The following is a 19,722-nucleotide window of genomic DNA, read 5'->3' on the forward strand; positions in this document are numbered from 1 at the left end:
TTTTTGGGCTTAAAAAATTAATTTGGGGAAGAGTGGTATAGCAGTCATCAATTTGGGGAAGAGTGGTATAGATCTACTAGACATCTAGTAGGTCGAGGGAGTTGGCTTCGTTAGTGTGTCTCTTGGAGGTCCTTGTCTTATCTAGGTGTTTTTTTGGGGGGTAATTCTAGGTCCCTGGCTTTTTAGGATATGGTGGTGGAGAGTGTTTCTAAGTGTTTGGATGGGTGGAAAGGTGTGTTATGCCCTTTTGGGGGTCTCATCACTCTTAGTCAGGCTTGTCTTGCTTGTATCCCTCTTTGCAATTTGGCTGTTTTTAGGGTTATGGTGGGGATAACCAGTGAAGTTGAGAAGATCATGTGAGTTTTTTTTTGCGGGGATAAGATTGATCATCTCGTTAGCTGGGAGACACTTTGTAGGTCTATATTGGAGGTGCGTTTGTGTCTTGGTACGTTGGTGTCTAGAAACACTGCTCTTTTGACTAAATGGTTATGAAGGTTCTTGTTAGAGGAGTCCTCTCTTTGGCAGAGTCATTAAAAGTAAATTTGATATGCATGTGAATCGTTGGGATGCCAATTTATGCTTACGGAAAGCCTGTGGACATGTATTTCTTAGGTCTACCCCCTTTGTTCCTCATTCTAAGTTTGTTTTGGGTAGTGGTTATCGTATTTGTTTTTCAAAAGACATCTGGGTGGTAGAGGCTGATTAATTGTTTTTTTCCCCTTTGTCTCTATCATTTGAGTTCAGGTCATAATGAGGATATTTCCTTATTTTTGATTTTTGAAGGTCATTCTTTTTCTTGGGTCTTCCATTTTTATATGACTCTTAATGATAGAGAGGTGGAGGAGTTGTCGGCCTTGTTGATGTTATTGGGAACTTGCTGCCCCTTGGGGTGGATAGATAGACCATCAAAGGCACTTTCTCCTGATATAACTGAAAGACTGTTTCATTTGTTTTTGACTGCTTGTTTGCTTGGAACAAATGGAATAAGCTTTTTGGTCTTTTGGGAGAAAATTTGGGTTTGTTCGAAGTCGATGGAGTATTTGTTGGCCACTTCTTTTTCTAGTTTTGGTAAAAGGTATGGTGTTAAAGCATTGTGGATGTATGCAGTTTTTGCAGTTACGTGGGGTTAATGAATTGAATGAAATGCTCGTTTATTTATGGGGAAAAAGCTGAATGTATCTTTGTTATGGGAGAAGATTCATTATTTGGCCTCGGTTTGGTGTGCTTCTGTTGGTTGTTTTAAAGGAGTGATGTTTTCTGATATCCAACGGGGGATTGCCTGGCATTGTTAGTCTGATTGTTTTGAGTTTTGTTGAAGTTTGATAGACATTGTTGGCTCACAACTTAACAGCTTTAGCTTTTAGGTAAAGTGGTAATCTGACATGGTATTTGTTAGAGGTTATGTATGTCAGTTAGTATTATTATCGCCGGAGGGCACCCCACGCGCAGGCCAAATGCCAGTAGGGCCAACCCTATGTGTCGGCGCATGAGAGCAGTTCAGGCCACTTTTTCTTTCTTTTTTTTTTCATCTGCCATGCTCCGATTCCTTCTTTGGACCATATTATCAAGCTGTTAGGCCAGTTTTTTGCTAAAAAATTCAGCCTTTTTCGACCATGCACTCACAGTATTCTGTTAATTTCTGTTTAGGGTTTGTGAAGGCTTCCTTGTGAGTTTTTTGGAGCCGTGGCTGCATTCGTATGTTCAGTTGTGAGGCTGTGGCAGTGCTATATTTGTCAGTGAGTTGTTCACCTTGTCCGTGGTTGCATCGGTGCTTCACATGGTTTGTGCTTGTTTTGATTATTGATTGTTCTTCTTGTTTTTGGTGTGGTTGCTGTTTGTGAGTGCTGTGGCAGCGCTATATTCACCGGTGAGTTGTTCACCTCGTCCGTCAATGTGTCGGTGCTTCACATAGTTTGTGATTGTCCCAATTAGTTTTGATTGTTCTTTTTTTTTTTTTTGGTGTGATTGCTGATTTGTGAGTGTTGGGATGGAATCTATGAATCCCAAAAATTTGTTTGCTACATCGCTGCTGCAAATAATGACTCAATTCTCTGAGTGATAAAATTCCCTACTCCTTTCTCTTTCATAATTCTCCTTTATTTTCTCTTCCTCTTATATTTGGGTGTGTTTCTTTTTTTCATCAACTAACTTTGGGGGTGGATAAGTTGGATCCTCGTGCTATAAAATGTGTCTTTTTGGGCTACTCTTATACTCGAAAGGGATATCATTATTATAGTCCTGTGCTGCATCACTTCTTTGTTTCTGCCGATGTTACCTTCTTTGAGTCTATACCTTACTACACCCAGTCACTGAGCGTTTCTGAGCTCAATGAGTCTCTTCCTTTGCCTAATCTTCTAGATTCTACGTTGTTGTCCTTGCCTAACCAACCATCCGAGTCTCTATGTAGTTCGAGAGAATTCATGACGGCGATTCCAAGGAAGAGAGTTCCCTCTAGCTTGTACTACCACGCCTTTGGTTTCCTTGTCTGAGGATCATACTTCCCATGATGTTGATCCTTCTGTTGTTGTTCAGAAAAGTAAACACACATTTGCTCAACACCCCATTTTCACTTATGTTTCTTATGACCCCTTGTCACCCTCCTATTATTGTTTTGTCACTTATTTGTCATCTGCTACCTTTCCTAAATCTGTTTTGGAAGCCTTTGCCTATGCCTATTCAGGGTGGAGGGATGCTATGGTTGAAGAGATGAATGTTTTACATGACAATGGTACTTGGGACTTGGTACCTCTTCCTCTTGACAAGTTTGTGAAAGTCAACCCTGATGGTTTTGTGCCTCGTCTAACGCTCGTCTTATTGCTAAGGGATACACTCAGGTGTATGGTATAAATTATTCTGATACTTCTTCCCCGATTGCCAAACTTACATCAGTACATATATTCATCTCCTTAACTACTACTTGTCACTGGCCTTTGCATTAGGTAGATATAAAAAATGTCTTCTTGCATGATGACCTTAAGGAGGAGGTTTATATAGAGCGACCACTTGGGTTTGTTACTCAAGGGAGTCAGGCTTAGTGTGTTGGCTCAAGAAGGCTTTATATGGTTTAAAAGAGTCTCCCAGAGCATGGTCTAGTCGTTTCAGTGTTGTAGTACTTGAGTTTGGTCTTCAATGGTGTGATGTGGATCATTCCTTGTTTTACCGTCAGACTTCATTGAGTAGGATCCTTTTTGTTGTTTATATGGATGATATTGTTATTACAGGAGATAATAAAGGTATTCAGAGTCCCAAACTTTTTCTACAGACTAAGTTTTAGACCAAAGTTTTGGGACCGTTGAAATACTTCTTGGGTATAGAAGTATCGAGATCTCGTATCAGAACTATTGTGTCACAAAGGAAGTACGTTCTTGATATGTTAGATGAAACTGGCTTGTTGGGATGTAAATCGGTTGATACACCCATGGATCCTAACAGTAAATTAATATTGGATATGGGTGATTTGCTACCTAATTCTAGAAAATATCGTAGACTTGTTGGAAAGTTGAATTATCTCATAGTTACTCGAATTATCTCACAGTTACTCGGCCGGATATATCTTTTGCAACAAGTGTTGTGAGTCAATTTCTAGATTCTCCAAGGACAAGTCATTGGGACACAGTAATTTGCATCTCGAGATATCTCAAAGGTGCACCTGGGAGAGGTCTTTTATATTGTGAAAGGGTCACACTTATATCCATGGATATACAGATGCAGATTGGGTTGGATTGCCTTCTGATAGGAGATGCACCACTGGGTATTGTATCTTGGTGGGCGGTAATTTGGTTTCTTGGAAAAGTAATAAACAAATTGTGGTTGCAAGGTCAAGTGCTGAATCAGAATATAGAGCTATGGCTCACACTACCTGTGAACTTTTCTAGTTAAAGAACATGTTGGAAAAATTGGGTTTTTCACATTCTCAACCTATGAAGTTGATGTGTGATAATCAAACTGCTCTTCATATTGCCGCCAACCTAGTCTTTCATGAGCGGATGGAGCACATTGAAGCTAATTGCCACTTTGTTTGGGAGAAACTTGTGCAGAAGCTCATTACAACAGCTTATGTGAAGTCAGACATGCGACTTGCTGATTTGTTTACCAAAGCCTTTTTTGAGGGGGGGGGGGGGGTGCTCATGTTAGATTCATTTGTAACAAGCTAGGAGCTTATGACATTTATGCTCCAGCTTGAGGGGGAGTGTTAGAGGTTATATATGTCTTTTAGTATTATTATTATTGAGTGTGTTAGTATGTTAATTAGTGAGAGTTAGCAAGGGTATTATTGTCATTAGTATATATTTAAATTTGTATTATAAATAGAAGGAGAGACCTCTTCAAGTTAGGTCATTCTTTTTTATAATCAAATCTTAACAATATTAGAGCTGGTTACTAGGAGGTCCTAGGTTCTAGTCCTGTTGCCTGCGTTTAGTGTGAGTTTTGTTAAAAAAATTATTGTCCACAATATGGGTGTTATTCGTTGTTTGTTTATCTCTCCATATGTTGTCACTTGTCGGGCTGCATGTGTGGGGGGGTGTTAAAGCTTGATATGCATTGTTGCCCACAAGCTAACAGCTTAAGATTTTAGGTTGTGGTAATCTAACATGTTCTATTGTTTTTTTTTATTGTCTCTATTTTCTTTCTTTTGTTGTGGAGAATTTCTTGTTCTCCATCTCATATGCTCTTCTTTCTTTAATATATTCATCTTCATTTGTTCTAGAGAAAAAATTAAGTTTCATTGCGATCAGTAGAACATGGAATCCTCACTCCCCCCACTCTTCCCCCCCATCGGCACCAATTCAACCCCAACCAAAACAAAAAAATTGTAAAGAAACTTAACAATCAGTCATCTCCATATCACGTGAGGACACTTCTAGTGGTGTTGATGTCAAGTAAAATTTATTTTTATTTTTTATTTTTTTCAAAACACTTGCTATTCTTAACCCTGATTTGCAGCTCTGGATTTAATCCAGCCAGTTTTAGTTAAATTTCACATATTAATTCGATTTAATATTAGTATTATTTCATACTTTTCACACTATTTTAATGTTTTCAAATATAGAACAATTTAGTTGTTTAGTTTTATCGGATTTAGCATGCTGTTTGTGTGCTAATTTTATCTTTCGCCAATGAGTTTACTTGTATTTCTTGTCTTTTAGGCTTTCAATATCCATGGACTGCTGTTCTTTGCAGAGAATACATTGAATTTTGTGATACATGAACTGTAAAGCTATTGTCTGACTTTTTTAAATGCCACATTCATTTCAGAGATGAAGCTCTTAGCTGTGCAGAGCAGCAGATCAAGAGCATGGAATTGAAGCTTGATTCTGCTAATGCTCACTTCCAGTCAGATAAAGAAACGTGGGAAATAAGCCTTCAGAATTTAGAAGAAACATGGCGATGTAATTTACACATGATGATCTATTGTTATTATTGCTGCATATTGATTGATGTTTAAGATAAGAACAATAATTTAGGTGGCATTTGGTTCCATTATCCTTAATGATTCCTGCGAATGTGATGCCTAGAGCATTCCATCCTCATGTTTGCTTTGGGGCCGGAAAGTGACGTGGTAATATCACATTCCTGGGAATCCTCTAATACAAACCACACAAAAATCTTCCCATTAGATAAGCATCTCATTCTCAGAAATAAGATTCCTGGGCTGCCTTAAGGGGGTGTCTTATATTCCACGAACCAAATGACATCTTAGAGTAGGATGCGAAACATTGAGAACTCAAGTACAATTTATTGTTACTGCTTATTGATTGATCTTTAAGTCTAAGGACAATATTTTTATAGTAAGATGTGAGGCATTGAGAGCTCAAGCGGAAGTGTCTTCTGGGCAAGATCTACAAAAAGAATTAGGGCAGCTCAAACTCCAGTACAAAAGATTGAAGGTTCTTTACTTGTTTTATTTATTTATTCTGAAGTTTTTATATAGTAGATTTAATGGATTCTTGTGCTAATTAGATTAAGAACTTGTAGGAAGAGCATGATTCATTCCGTGATCTTGCTGATAGAATGATCGAGGAGAAAGACCGAGAGATCTCTAAACTTTTAGATGATAATAAGAATCTTCATTTATCTCTGGAAGTGAGACCACCAGTATGTTTTCTTCTACTACTACTTCTTCAATATCTGGAACATTTGGTCTCTACTTAAAATTTTTACACAAAGTGGTTCAATCCTTGGCCTGACAATGTGGTACTAATCTCAGGCTGATCGCAGTGAAAGCTACAACGCAGGTACAAGTGAAATGCAACTATCGGACACATTTGCTAATTTCTCTTTTGGCTAGAAGTCATTGGGGTTGGTTGGCCTGGTGGGATTCTAACATTTTTTTTTTTTCATTTATTTTTCAATCTGGTACTGCCAGCCTTTCAAAAGCATGATGTGCCTAATTCAAGCTCATCTGCAGCAGAACAACAGATTCTGGTATATATCTTCTCTGTAAAATCCTGTCACGTAATATTCAATTTGTTCTGTCTGATCATTGATGGTAGGATGTCCAAAAGCATTCAAGCCAACATTGTTGGTTAGAGATGAGAGATTATCTTTGAATAATGAGCATAGAAATTTCAGCCATGACATACTAGTTAAATGGCTTATAGAGTTTGCTAGTTTCAAATAATACTCACATTGTTTGGAAACTCATCGATTTTTCGGCCAGTTCTTATGCTAGTTACTTTGTTATAATCTTGATATACCCTATCCTAACCTTCTTTTGCCTCAACCAAGGTTTTCTATATCCTCATGCTTATTATGTTAAGCTCTTGGAGACAATTTTGGAACCCAATTACAAAAAGTGCAGACGCTGGTAATCGTTATCAACCGTGTGTATGGGAACATGGATTTTGGGGCTTGTATTTGGACAATATGTGATTTAAAATTGTATTGAATTTCTTATAAATCTGCACAAAATTGAAGGCCCGAAATCCATGCTCCCAAACACTATCTGAGAGTGGAGTTCAATTAATTTGAAAACCTTAAACACAGTAATAACAATTTAGGTTACATGTTTATGATTTTAATAGTTAAAGCAAGGTTGTTGATTGTCATGGTACAGCATATATATCATTATATGTTTCCATTTCCAGTTATCATTACCTACTTTATTTTTCACATATTTTCCCCTGAAGTATCTCCTTGCCATTTTGTAAAAGGTTTTGAGAACAACTTCTATTCACTTACTCATAGTGCTCTGATAGTCACCATAGTTCAACTCTTCAACTGTTCAAGCTCAAACTTCAAATTAATCATTTGCAATTCCTAGGTTGCTTAAAGGTTTTCACCTGTTGAACTGAAAGCTGAAGTATAGAGGTTCCACATATTTATATTTATTATAGCTGTACTGTTTGAATTTTTTTTTTTGGGCTAAGAAGTTGTCTAAGTATATGTGTCTATAATTTTTCTTTTAAAATTTCAGCTTTTGGCGAGACAACAGGCTCAGAGAGAAGAAGAGCTAGCACAGTCGCAGCGGCATATTTTAGCACTTCAAGTAACACACATCTATTAGATTTTAACTATTTTTCTGCAGTGCAGTATCTGATAGCTGCTTTTATTCAGGAAGAAATTGAGGAGCTTGAGCATGAAAATCGTCTCCACAGTCAACAGGTTTGAAGAATGCTTGGTTTCACTTTCAGATCCATCACTACTTGTGATAACAAATGAGGAATGATATTCTTAGTTGGCAACTTTTGGTCAAATCCTAGCCTTCCCCCAACCCCCCACCCCAACAAAACCAAAAAAGAAAAAAAAAAAACAATAAATTTGTCACTCCCCAAGAAAGGAATAGATTGTGGCAACTTGTGCCCTCGTGGTTTTTTTTGGTAACATGTTCCATACAAAAAATAATAATAAAAGCGTATATATTTGCATGTCAAATGTAGGGATATATGGTGGTGACTATACACGGACCATGTGTAGTGCATATGGTCATTAAGCCATCCAAATTTTGTGTTTGCATGTGCCTTTTTTCTTTTAGGGAGGAAGCTATTTTTGACGTCAAAATGCAAGGTTCTGTGTACTGTTGAATCTAAATTTGTAAAATTGAAATGGTTTTTCTTAAGTATACTTTTGGTGAACCTATCATGTCTTGTCCTATCCCTCAAATTAGCATTCTTTTGTAACCATGATGTTTGTTCTTTTATTTGTTTCACTAACTTTTAAGGGGATTGTTAATTTTATCAACTACAATTATTGTTTTAATGTAATGATTTCAGTATGTATTTCTTTGATAGAAGGTGGTTTGGTCATCAGACATTATTGATTCTGGTTTTCTCTTTTTTGAATGCAGGAAGCCATGTTGAAGGAGGAACTTCGCAACATGGAAAGAATGCAGAAGAGGGAAGGGGTCGACATGACATACCTGAAAAATGTTATCTTGAAGCTTCTTGAAACAGGTATCTGTTTGAAAGACTTGTAATTTTGCACTAGTAGAAGTTCAGTTATTTATTTCTCTCTAGTTGATGAAGTATCAACATTCAAGAGGAAATGGAATTGCAATCCCTTATGCTTTTCTAAGATTAGTTTTCTCCGACCAACTGTAAACAGGTGAAGTGGAGGTGCTGCTACCAGTAATAGGAATGCTTCTTCAATTCAGTCCTGAAGAGGTGAAGCTCTCATTTTCCTTAGAATTTTTCATTTCTATGGGTTATTTCTGAGTAGTCGTAGTAATAAGGCTGTGGCGTGTGGCTTGTACCCAATCCCAACAAACCTGCCTTTGAGGGAACTTCTCTGGTTTGTGTGTTTGTGTGTGGTTGGTTGGTTAGGGTGCATTCACATACTAGAGAAAGAAGACAACAATGATGCCTTAGTCCCACTGGGTGGGGTCAGCTATATATACGTATTAGCATGCACGCTCACAGTCAAAATGTTGTGTTGCTATTAAATCATTGTACTACTCAATTGGAATATCTAAGAATTTGAGAATGCTTTAGTTTTTAGAGGATATTGAGTAGATTTTGGAAAAAATGATAAGAAAGGGATTCAGATATTGAAGCCCACTTAGTGTACTTAATGCATGGTTTTTGTTGTTTTCTATAAGCACATGCCCACAAACTCTAAACCATTTTTAATAGCATGGAAAAAAGGTTGATGCATGGATAGCATGCAAAAGTCAAACGTTGGAGTTTAGTTTGTTCTCCCCAAATTCAAAAATATCTATAGGGCTCCTAAATAAGCAATACGAACCAGTTTGGTCTCATTATTCCTTATGCAAGAGAAGACCCCTTTGTTCAAAATTTTTTATTTTATTTTATTTTCTTGTTTTTTCGTTTTATTTATTTATTTATTTTGAGAATATGTTTGTTCAGAAGAATATTTGAAAAGAGTTTGATCCCATTACTCCTTTTACAAGAGAAGACCCCTTTATTCTACTTTGTTTCCTATTTTATTTTATTTTTATTTTTTTGTTTTATTTATTTATATATTTTTGAGAATTTGTTTGGTCAGAAGAATATCTGAAAAGCATACATTGCAAGGATGAAATGGGCGGACTGGTAATAGGGAAGTGCAGTTTGATTTTATCAAGAGTAAGGTTTGGATGGGACATGAAGGATATTTGTTTGTTCTGTTATTGTAACCACTGCATTATTATGCAAAAATTTCAGATGCACAAGTGTCATCAGGCCTACCACAACTCGATCGATGTTCCGCCGAAGCCAACTAGTGATGCTGCGGGGTCAGGATCTGGTCTCTCTCTCTTTTCTAGATTCTCATTTTCATAACAGCTGAGAGGGCTGAGTATAGATTATTCGTTCATTGTGGGAAACTATTTGCAACTGCAATCGAGCTGCTGCAATGATATTGGCTGCGGAGGCAGGGTATATGATCACGTCGCATCTTGTATCATTACTTTTTTTTTTTTTCAAATATTGTAAAGAACTAGTTAGAGGCTAGAGGGGAAATGAAAGGAGTATTTAGAGTGGAGGGATGTCGTGGAATGATCTCATTTGGTTTTGATTGTGTTGTTTTTGGGTACCTGATTGGCTATGGCCAGATAAACGCATTTCCCACCATTTTTTTTTTTTTTTTGGAAGTGCTAGAGTGAAATAACATTTTTGGTTCTATACGCCCAGCAGCAGTAACAGGGATGTAATATTTATTTACCCATTGATTGGGTTCTCTCTCTCTCTCTCTTTGCGGAATTCTTTCACCCAGTTGATTGGGTCTGCATGTACTCATATTTATCCAATGTTAGTTCTTTTAGAATTGGTTCTTTACTTTTATTATTATTATTTTTTAAAAAAAGTTTAGCTTAATTGAATCCAAAACTACTTGCCATTTTTGAGTTTTTTCTCGGTTTAACTTTTTTAAAAAATATATATATATATATATTAAATTAAATAATACCCTATTCTGTCAAGTATTTCCTAGAATCATCTTTCCCTTGTTTGATATATTTGCATTTTTATTTCTAAATGCATGTTTCAATTCTGTCCCCATAAATTTTATTTGTATTGTTTTGTTTTGGCATGTGATTGGCGATCGGAAACCTTAAGTTCCATCATTTAAAATTTCAAGTGTAAATCAGCATCACTGCATCTAATAGAGCTACCTATTCCATACCATACCTCACTCAAGTCTACGTACCTTGGAGCAAGGCTAATTTAATTAATATGATTTGTATGGGTGTCCTTATATGGGCTTTAAGTTTAATTTCATGGTTAACAAAAACATCCTTATTTATTAAATTTATTTATGATAAAATATTCTTCCATAACTACTTCTAAGTATAGTATTGTACTTAATTGATTAAAGTATCCTTTAATTTTGTTTCACTAACTGGATTAAATTATTACATGGTTTTGTTAATGAGTATATATATTCTCTCCAGCAATGACTTTTCTCCATCTCATCCTCTTCATTTGACATATATTATTGGTTTGGTGCAGACATACTTGCAAGCAAGTTGTAGTTATCTAAATGACATTTTCGTTGGCGTATGATCGACCTTTCAATTACTTATATTTTATATATATATGTAGTGACATATATATCCTGTCTGTCCAAGGAAAAGATGCAATTTTTAACATGATAACTTGGAATTAATGTGTATTACAACATGATTGCATGGTTGCATTAAAGTTTTTTTAGAATCTAATTGCCAAGCATGCTTGAATGAAAAGACTATAAATATGAATATATATAGCTCTAAATAAGAAGTTTAATCGATTGATAATAATAATAATAATAATAATAATAATAATACTGAAATGGAATCAAAATACCATGAGTTTAGAAAATATAGTCAATCATAAGTGAAAATATAAATGGTTTTCCAGGAAAATGTGAAAGAAATATGTTTATCACACATCTGTTATTGTAACTAACACAGCAAAGTGGCTAAAGAAATTACATTTACTGAAAACACACGTGAAGAATAAACATTTGAACCAAATACAAAAATTACTCCAGATTTAGAAGAATCATTAAAAAAATTTTACCTGAGTTGTGGTGCGTGCAATTCCATCCCACTTATTTATTAACCTATTAATTATTAACAAAATATAATTAAATTATAGAACGAATAAAAAGAACCATCTATAAATTTAAATTAACATTTTGTATGATTCAAAAAATTAATTTAGTTATAGGTACTATTTTTAACATAAATTAATGTGATAATCAAATGTTATAAATACATATTAATAATAAGACTATTGTTATTTAATAAATAATATTATGTTATTTTAATTAATAGAAAATAATTAAAATTTCATTAATTATTAAAATAATTAGCTTTAAGTTTCTAATTATACAAATATTATTATTTTTATTCAAACTTTATTTAAAAATGACTATATATTATTTTACTATGTATCAAGACATATTAGTTATTATAGTAATATGCTGTAAATATACTTTAATAACAAGATTATTAAATCGGGAGTCCACTTTTTGATCTGAACGCCTCCTACATGGCTGATGTAGTGATGTGAATTGCATGCTGGTAGATATTATATGTTCTCGCATGGTCAGACTGAATTATTACATTACTTGCAAACATTTCAAGGACATGGTAAAAATGAAAAAATGTTCAAATTACAGACGATATGATGCTAAAATTTCGATTAAACTTTTCCTAGAAAAGTAACCATGTACTAAGATAAAAACAATTAAATGCATGTAAAAATATTTTTTAAAGGATGAGTGAAACATATAAGGAAGATTGCATGCTCATGAACGTACAGGTAAGATTGCACTAGTCAGATGATAAGATCTGAATAATAGATAACTAGTGTAGTTGCGTTAAAAGGATGCTTATACTGTTTCATATACTCGGTGAAATTAATTCTTGATTACTATAAGTAACATATATCACTTATACATACAATTTTATTTTACGTAGGTTTTCTTTATTTCTCGAGCGCCGATCTAAATGGTAGGAAGCTCAAGCAGTGCTCCGATGATGGTATTGTTATATATAGGGGGACATTATAACCGAAGCAGATGGTGTTAGTTATAGTATATCGCTAGTTCGACTAATTTGAATTGACCATAGGTGTAAATTAAATAAATTGTATACGAAGATATACAAATATTTGCATATTGATCAAGATCAATATGTATTGCGAGTGACTACAAGATACCCTTTGCGGTCATTCAATAATACAGTCCTCTACGAGGCTATTCCCATATTTGATGATTATGGTCTGCGCAATGTGTTGGAAGCACACTACGTAGGTCTGAGATATTTAACTGTGCAATTATATGTCGAAACCATTCCTCAAATGGGTGTTATCGTGGTTAGGCAATCAGAGGCGTCTGCCGAGCATTTGGATGAAGTAGAGGAAGACACCCAAAAAACACGTCATATCGATATGAGTGCGGAGGATGGTGGTATGCCTACTGTGAATTTCAACAAATACTCGGGATCGTCGTTCGAGCCTCCAACGTATGAAACACCTGTTTCCTAACACGTATTCGTTGGGAGGTTGACAAGAAGTCTTGGCAAAGGGTCCAGGATCGTTGTTTGCCATTGCAAACATTGAACGAGAGAATGAACATTATGAACGATGTTAATCTTCAAGATGAAGACATGTATGATCAGGAAACAAGTAAAATGGTTAAATGAGTTCCCCGATGATATGAACTCACCCGTCGTGAAACGGATGATGCCACGTTTGATGCCTAGTTCATGGACGAGCCTCCGATGTACGGTCATATTGACGTAGATATTGCAGATTTAACTATGGTGGATGAGCTTCCTATACGCGTGACTCGTTGGGATGAATCCTCTAAGCTGAGTAGGGGGATGCTCTTCAGTGCAAAGGATCAGTTAATTGCGGTAGTGCGAATGTATCACGCTCGAACCTACCATGACTTCCACGTTCTGTTATCCACCCTAGACTTATAGGTTGCTAGGTGTAAGGAGCACGATTGAGGATGGATATTGCGTGCAATGTATTAGATGAAACACCGATTATTCGAAATCACCTAATATGGTGGTCAGCACACGTGTCTGAACGAACTTCTCTTGCAAGATCATAACCAAATCACATCATTGCTCATTGCTAGGGAGATAGTGAATATGATAAGGGGAGATGCGTCGACGTCGATCACCACGTTGAAGGAGTTCATAGATCATAGCTTTGGCTATTCGATCTCGTATAAGAAGGTTCGGTTGGGCAAACAGAAGGTAATTGCCCAAGTATTCGGTGATTGGGGGAAGTCCTATCAAGCGTTGTTGAAGTGAATGGAAGTCATGTGTGTGTACAATCCTGGGACTATAGTCAGGTGGAGGTGGACTCCTGTTCCAGGTAACAAGAATACCCTAAATTTTGTATCCGTATTTTGGTCATTTGCAACATCTATTCAGGTTTTTTGTCACCGCCCTCCCGTCATATGTATAGAATGGACACACTCGTATGGTAAGTATAAGGGCGAACTCCTTATTACAACGTGCCCAGATGCAAATAGACAAATATTTTTCCTTGCATTTGCTATTGTCCAAGAGGAAAGCTTGGACACATGGAATTGGTTTTTGTGTTGTCTTCATTCCATTATTGATAGGGACGACATTTGTCTTGTGTCATATCGGCATCCAGGAATTCTCGCAGCAGTGCAGCGCAATCTTGATTGGCAACCACCACATGCCCACCACCGATTCTGCTTTCGACACGTGTTTAGCAACTTTAATTCAAAAGTACAGAGTGTCAATCTTAAGTGTATGACTGAGCGAGAGGAAAATGAGCATCAGGTGAGAAAATTTGACATGTGGATAGAGAGGATATTCGATGAGGGTGGGAACCAGCGAAGCCGTTTTTCGATCAGATCCCTCATCATATGTGACTCAGTGCCACGACGGTGGAAGAAGGTATGGGAACATGACCACTAACCTTGTGGAATGTTTCAACACCATCCTAAAAGGCGCTCGTAGCCTTCTAATAACGGCCCTTGTGCAACTAACATTTTATCGCATTGCACATTATTTCAATAGCTGAAAGGAGGCTGCTCATAATGCAATATCTGGAGGAAATGCATTCACTCTGCATATATTTCTAGCGATGGAAAGAAGGAAACTAAAGGCGACCGGACATCGAGTAACGAGTTTCAACCGGTCGAGGGGTAGTTTTAGTATCACAACCACGCAGTTGGGGCAACATAAAGGGAATAAAGTCCAAACTTTGAGCATCCAGAGATGCAAATGCTCGTGTGGGAAGTGGCAAGCGTTACACTTTCCCTACTCCCACCTTCTCACCTCATGTGCGGAGACACGGCTGAACACAAACTAGTATCTTGAGTCATGTTGGAGCACTGTTAAGCACTAAGCGACATATGTTGCGGATTTTCATCCGATTATGCATGAGGCATATTGGCTAGCATCCTCGTCGCCGAATTTGCAAGCAAATTCTGCATATGCTCGACATAAAGGTTGGCCTAGGAGCTCATGTATACACAATGATATGGACGCACATGAACGTAGGAAGAATATCACGTGCAACATATGTCATCAAGAAGGACATAATAACACGAGGTGTCCAAGAAGGACACAACCCAGAGATGCAGCTGGGCCTTTGCACTGACCTATCACTTATAGGGGTTTCGTATAGAGTCCTATTATTACCTTTAATTGCCGTACAAAAGGTGAAGGAATGCTTTGGGGTGCTGCCACATGTCCACACTTCCTTATTCCATGACCAAACTTCCTTTATTTCTCTACAAGTTATGGATTTGGGAAGAGCAGATTTGGCCATCAACCACCCACTGATAAAAAAGACATTCAGCTGCTCTTTGAATCCCACAATTCTGCATCAATTGGTTTTCAATTCAATAAAATTTTAAAACAAGGGAGAGTCTTCATGCCTTTTTGTTGCATCCTATAGGCTAATCCCATTTAGATAAAGAGTCCTTATTCTGAATATTCCAAAGAGCCCTTGTGATTAAGGCTATGTTCCAAAGGATCATAACTTCCTTTATTTAGCCTCGACACTGCAAGGGGAATTCCAAGATATTTGCATGGAAAGTCCATCATTTGAAACTCAATAATCTCTCTAATTTCCCTCATGTCCCAATTGTTATTATATTGACTGTATTTCATTGGTGCCTTTTTGCAGGATCGATCCAGGGCTATCTGATTCCAGTGTATTGACGATGGGTGATCGTCACCGGTCCAGCCAGGCGTGGACCGATTCGCACTTTGATATCTTATATTGCCAAGGGGGCATACAGGCCGTACACGACAAGATAGGCGTGGACCCCTGCATTGTTGATTGGATACGAGAGGCGGGCTTCTATGGGATACACCAGATTGGCCATATTGAGTTGGATTGGCACCTTGTTAGAATTGGTGTATTCCCAAGAGGGGGGTGAATTGGAATTTAAAACTTTTTCTCCTAGGTTAATCTATCCAACAACAGTATATAAACAACCTAGGGTCAGTCTATTCAATTTCCAAATGCGTAGATAAATATAATGTGAAAATTAAGTCATACGCATCATTCACCCATAACATACATGTGCGGTAAATATAAAGTGCGGAAATGTAAATGAACACACGATATGTTATCAGGGTTTGGCCAACTGTGCCTACGTCCCCGCCTCAAGCTCGCAAGCTAGAAGATTCCACTAATAGTTCACTTAAGGGTGGAGCGGCACCGTTTACAACCAGGTCAAATTAACACAGGGCTGACCTCAACCTTAACCAGGTCAATTAGCGGGGCTGACCTCAACCTACACGCCTTAACAGGACGACGCACCTAACTTTCCTAACCGGGTCTAAGCCAATCCAGGACTATTCCAGGGCTAGTCTCCCTCTTCAGGCCCGTGCCTGGAAATATAACAGTATTTGAAATATAATGAAATGGTACAATGAAAATGCTTTCAAGTAAAGAAGATGTGTACCCAAATACGCTCAATCACAAACACCACAGTATGATTTAATATGTAAGCTCAGTGTGGTTTATGATGTCTACTCTCAAATAAATTTACTATCGTGTAATGCGTACATGAGAGTGTCAATCAAGCAGTCTTTGTATCACAAGATATTTAGGCAAGATGTTCATACAAAGATACTAGCCAAACAAAATATATATGTATTACAATAAGCGGATTTTCTCAATTGTATTATGCTCTAGTAATGTATATGTTTGGTTTGTAAAAGATATCTAATCTTTGAATTCAGCAAATAATATGTAGGTCAATGAATATTGCAACAAAGATCAATATCACATAAACAAATATCTTTTCAAAGTTATATCAAGATAAATCCCACAAGATATTCGGAAATGTTTTGAAGAAATTTTGCAATCCAAAAACAAATACAAACTACACAAGATATTGCAATGAATGTGCAATACTTGGAAGTTTAATATAAGTCTTCTTAGGAGAGACTTATTAACAAAGTCCCCTAAGAATACTTGGGTTGGCTCTCAATTAAAATCGTTACAAACAACTACCACACTTGGAAGAGCAACCCTAGAAAACAACAACACTTAAATCATACTTACAAAATATATTTGAGTGGAAGATTTAGTAAGAATAAGTGTTGGAGACTCAATAAATGAGTATTATAAACTTTGGAATTTTCAGAGAATTTTTCTTAATTAGATATCTTAATCTCTCTTGCTAATTTTCTCAAATGATCTCATATATATAGACATAGGAGAAAATATGACCGTTGGGGATCTATTGGGTATTATTAGGAAATTTTAATGATGTTTAAAGCATTTTAACCCTGTTAAAAAAAATATTAACTACGGTAAAAATTAGGGCAACCCGAGAGGTCCAGTCGACCAGAAATGTTTCGGTCGACCAAGTCTTAAATGGTTCGGTCAACCAAAGGAGTTTTGAACTAAGTGGTCGGTCGACCGTATCGTTAATTCTGAAGCCTTTTTCATGGTTCGGTCGACCAGGACTGAAATGAACTAACTCGGTCGACCAGGACTGAAATGAACTAACTTATCGGTCGACCAGATGAGGCGATTTTTCATATGTCCAAGGTTCGGTCGACCGGGCCAATTTGAACTGGCTGGTTCGGTCGACCATACCGATGGGATTTCTCCCGAGGACCCTCAGTCGACCAGGTAATTGGAGTACAAAATCTCTCGGTCGACCAGGAGGTCAAAATGTTGACCCGGTCAGGGTTCGGTCAACCGGTAAGAAATGAACTGTGAAGTTCGGTCGACCGGGCCTTGGTCAAAATGTTGACCCAGGGCCGGTTCGGTCGACCAGGCCAAAGTGAACTGTGTTGGCCGGTCGACCAGAAAGTGCACCAAGTGTGCATTTCGGTCCCTTTTTACAACATATAAACCCTATTCAAGTGCCTATCAAACATAGGTGTAGGTGTATGTGTCCTAAGGTCATTTGGGGTCCAAAATTAAGACACCAAAAAAGTCCGGGGTCGGTCAACCGAAGGTAAAACCCTTAGGTCTTTCTAAGGTCACATTCAGTTTACGGTTTGTTTGAGCTTACGTAATAAATCAAGCAAGTGATGTGTGTGTGAGCTTATTACAAACCAGACCCTAATTACTATTACAGACCCTTTACATCAAAGAAATACAACAATTAAATTATAACTAGGGTCTTCAAGGTCTTCATTTTCCTCCAAGGGTCTCCGAGTGCCATCATATGATACCGCCAAGATAAACCTGTACATCAACTCAGCAGACATTAAATACATGAGTATTTGTCATAATCAACAATCCTGATGATCGCCTTGGTGGAGCAATGGAGGCTGGAGATGCACATGTTCCACCTACCGCCCGGGGATGCGACTATCACCCTCCAGGATGTTGTGGTGTTGTTCGGGCTGCCGATTGATGGGAGGCCCATCACTAGTCGTACTGCTAGACTAGTACAAGAGGGGGACGCCGGTTAGGGAGGAGCTTTGCACCCCATGTGAGGGAGATTGTTAGGGGTGGTGCCCCTAAGGGAAAAATGGTTGGTGCCCGCATCCATATGCAGTTTCTTGAGGGCGATATGTTTCGCCAACTCCCGGTAGCTGCAGATGATCATACAGTCGAGTGCCACGCACGTGCCCACTTGCTGCGATTGATATGTGGGACGCTATTCTGCAACCTCTTGGGGAGTTTTGCGCACTTGATGTTCCTTTCACTACTTGCAAAGCAAGCAGAGATACGCTAGTACAGTTAGGGGTCCGCGACATTAGCGTGTTTTTATCGGGAGATGTACTGTGCTATTGACGTATCCCACTCACAGATCGGAGGAGCACTCCGCTTATTAAAGGTTTGGGCGTGGGAGAGATTCAAGTCCTTAGCTCCTACGCGTCGTGGTGTCCAGCGTGTTATTGAAAGGGACCAGGAAAGTCACTCGATTGACCTAGCCCCACTCGCATGGAAGTTAGTAACTTCATTCACAATGCATTCGTGGTATGAGTACTATGAATATTAATTCATAGTGCGTACTAGTTGTTACACCTGTTGACTCTCCAATATTATTTTGTATAGGTGGAGGGATCAGTTGTTGGCGCCAAATGTTGCGCAACATATGTTGCCCTTGTAATGACCCAAATTTAGAATGGTATTTAAATAATAAAGAGTGGGAAATGGAGACCGAAAATAGAAGGAGGCCGTCGACTTCGTTGACGAACGCTTCATATTGACTTTGGGAGGAAATACGGAAAAAGGGGGATCAGCAGGACTTCGTCAACGAACACAGGGGCTCGTCAACGAGAAAATACCAAGAGGGATTTTTGAGCCAACTGAATTTCGTCGACGAGGGGTGGATTTTGTCGACAAAATTTGTGAAGGACTCGTCGACGAAGGACGGTCTTGTCGACGAATTCCGCTGTTTATAAATATGGAAAATGCAGGAATTTCTTCATTTTTAAGAAATCTCTCTCTCTCTCTCTCTCTCTACGACTCTCTCTCCCTTCTTTCTTCATTTTCGGCCCCACCAGTCGCCAGATCGACGATCCGAAGCTACCACGACGATCCTAGCAGAATTCTCTACAAGTCTGCTGAGGCAGATCGTCAGGAAAACGAAGTTGGATTCCATTCCAAATTCAGGTTAAGGCCTTCTACTCAATATTTGGAGTTGTGACAGTTGAGAGAAGTGTTATACACGTTGAAATATTAAAGTTTAATACTGGGGGTTTTCGTTTCCAGGGCTGTTGATTGGGAACGTTGGGAATCATCCCTAAGTTGAGGTAAGACTTTTTAAGACAAAGTTGACTTAATGATAGTTATAGGAAGTGTTATACGCTTAGAAATATTGAAGTTTAATTATGAGATTTTTCATTTTCAGGGTGTTGAGTTAGGAACCCTA

General features: G+C 37.8%; 1 protein-coding gene across 2 annotated transcripts in view; it reads left to right on the top strand.

Moving 5' to 3' along the window:
• LOC131161059 (protein GRIP) overlaps positions 1-10,120 on the top strand; it is a 79,952-nt gene extending 69,832 nt beyond the window's left edge. Inside the window, exons 13-22 of one of the 2 annotated variants that reach the window (XM_058116889.1) lie at positions 5,257-5,390; positions 5,791-5,888; positions 5,977-6,096; positions 6,209-6,236; positions 6,368-6,426; positions 7,418-7,489; positions 7,558-7,605; positions 8,288-8,393; positions 8,545-8,603; positions 9,603-10,120. In XM_058116889.1, the coding sequence (XP_057972872.1) occupies positions 5,257-5,390; positions 5,791-5,888; positions 5,977-6,096; positions 6,209-6,236; positions 6,368-6,426; positions 7,418-7,489; positions 7,558-7,605; positions 8,288-8,393; positions 8,545-8,603; positions 9,603-9,719 (841 nt within the window). In that variant the 3' untranslated portion in view covers positions 9,720-10,120. Of the gene's footprint in view, positions 1-5,256; positions 5,391-5,790; positions 5,889-5,976; positions 6,097-6,208; positions 6,237-6,367; positions 6,427-7,417; positions 7,490-7,557; positions 7,606-8,287; positions 8,394-8,544; positions 8,604-9,444 lie in introns of both variants that reach the window. The other variant, XM_058116890.1, reaches the window with a different exon arrangement.
• Positions 10,121-19,722: the final 9,602 nt, after the last annotated feature.

The sequence above is a fragment of the Malania oleifera genome, chromosome 1 (genome assembly GCF_029873635.1).
Source record: "Malania oleifera isolate guangnan ecotype guangnan chromosome 1, ASM2987363v1, whole genome shotgun sequence".
Lineage (NCBI taxonomy): Eukaryota > Viridiplantae > Streptophyta > Magnoliopsida > Santalales > Ximeniaceae > Malania > Malania oleifera.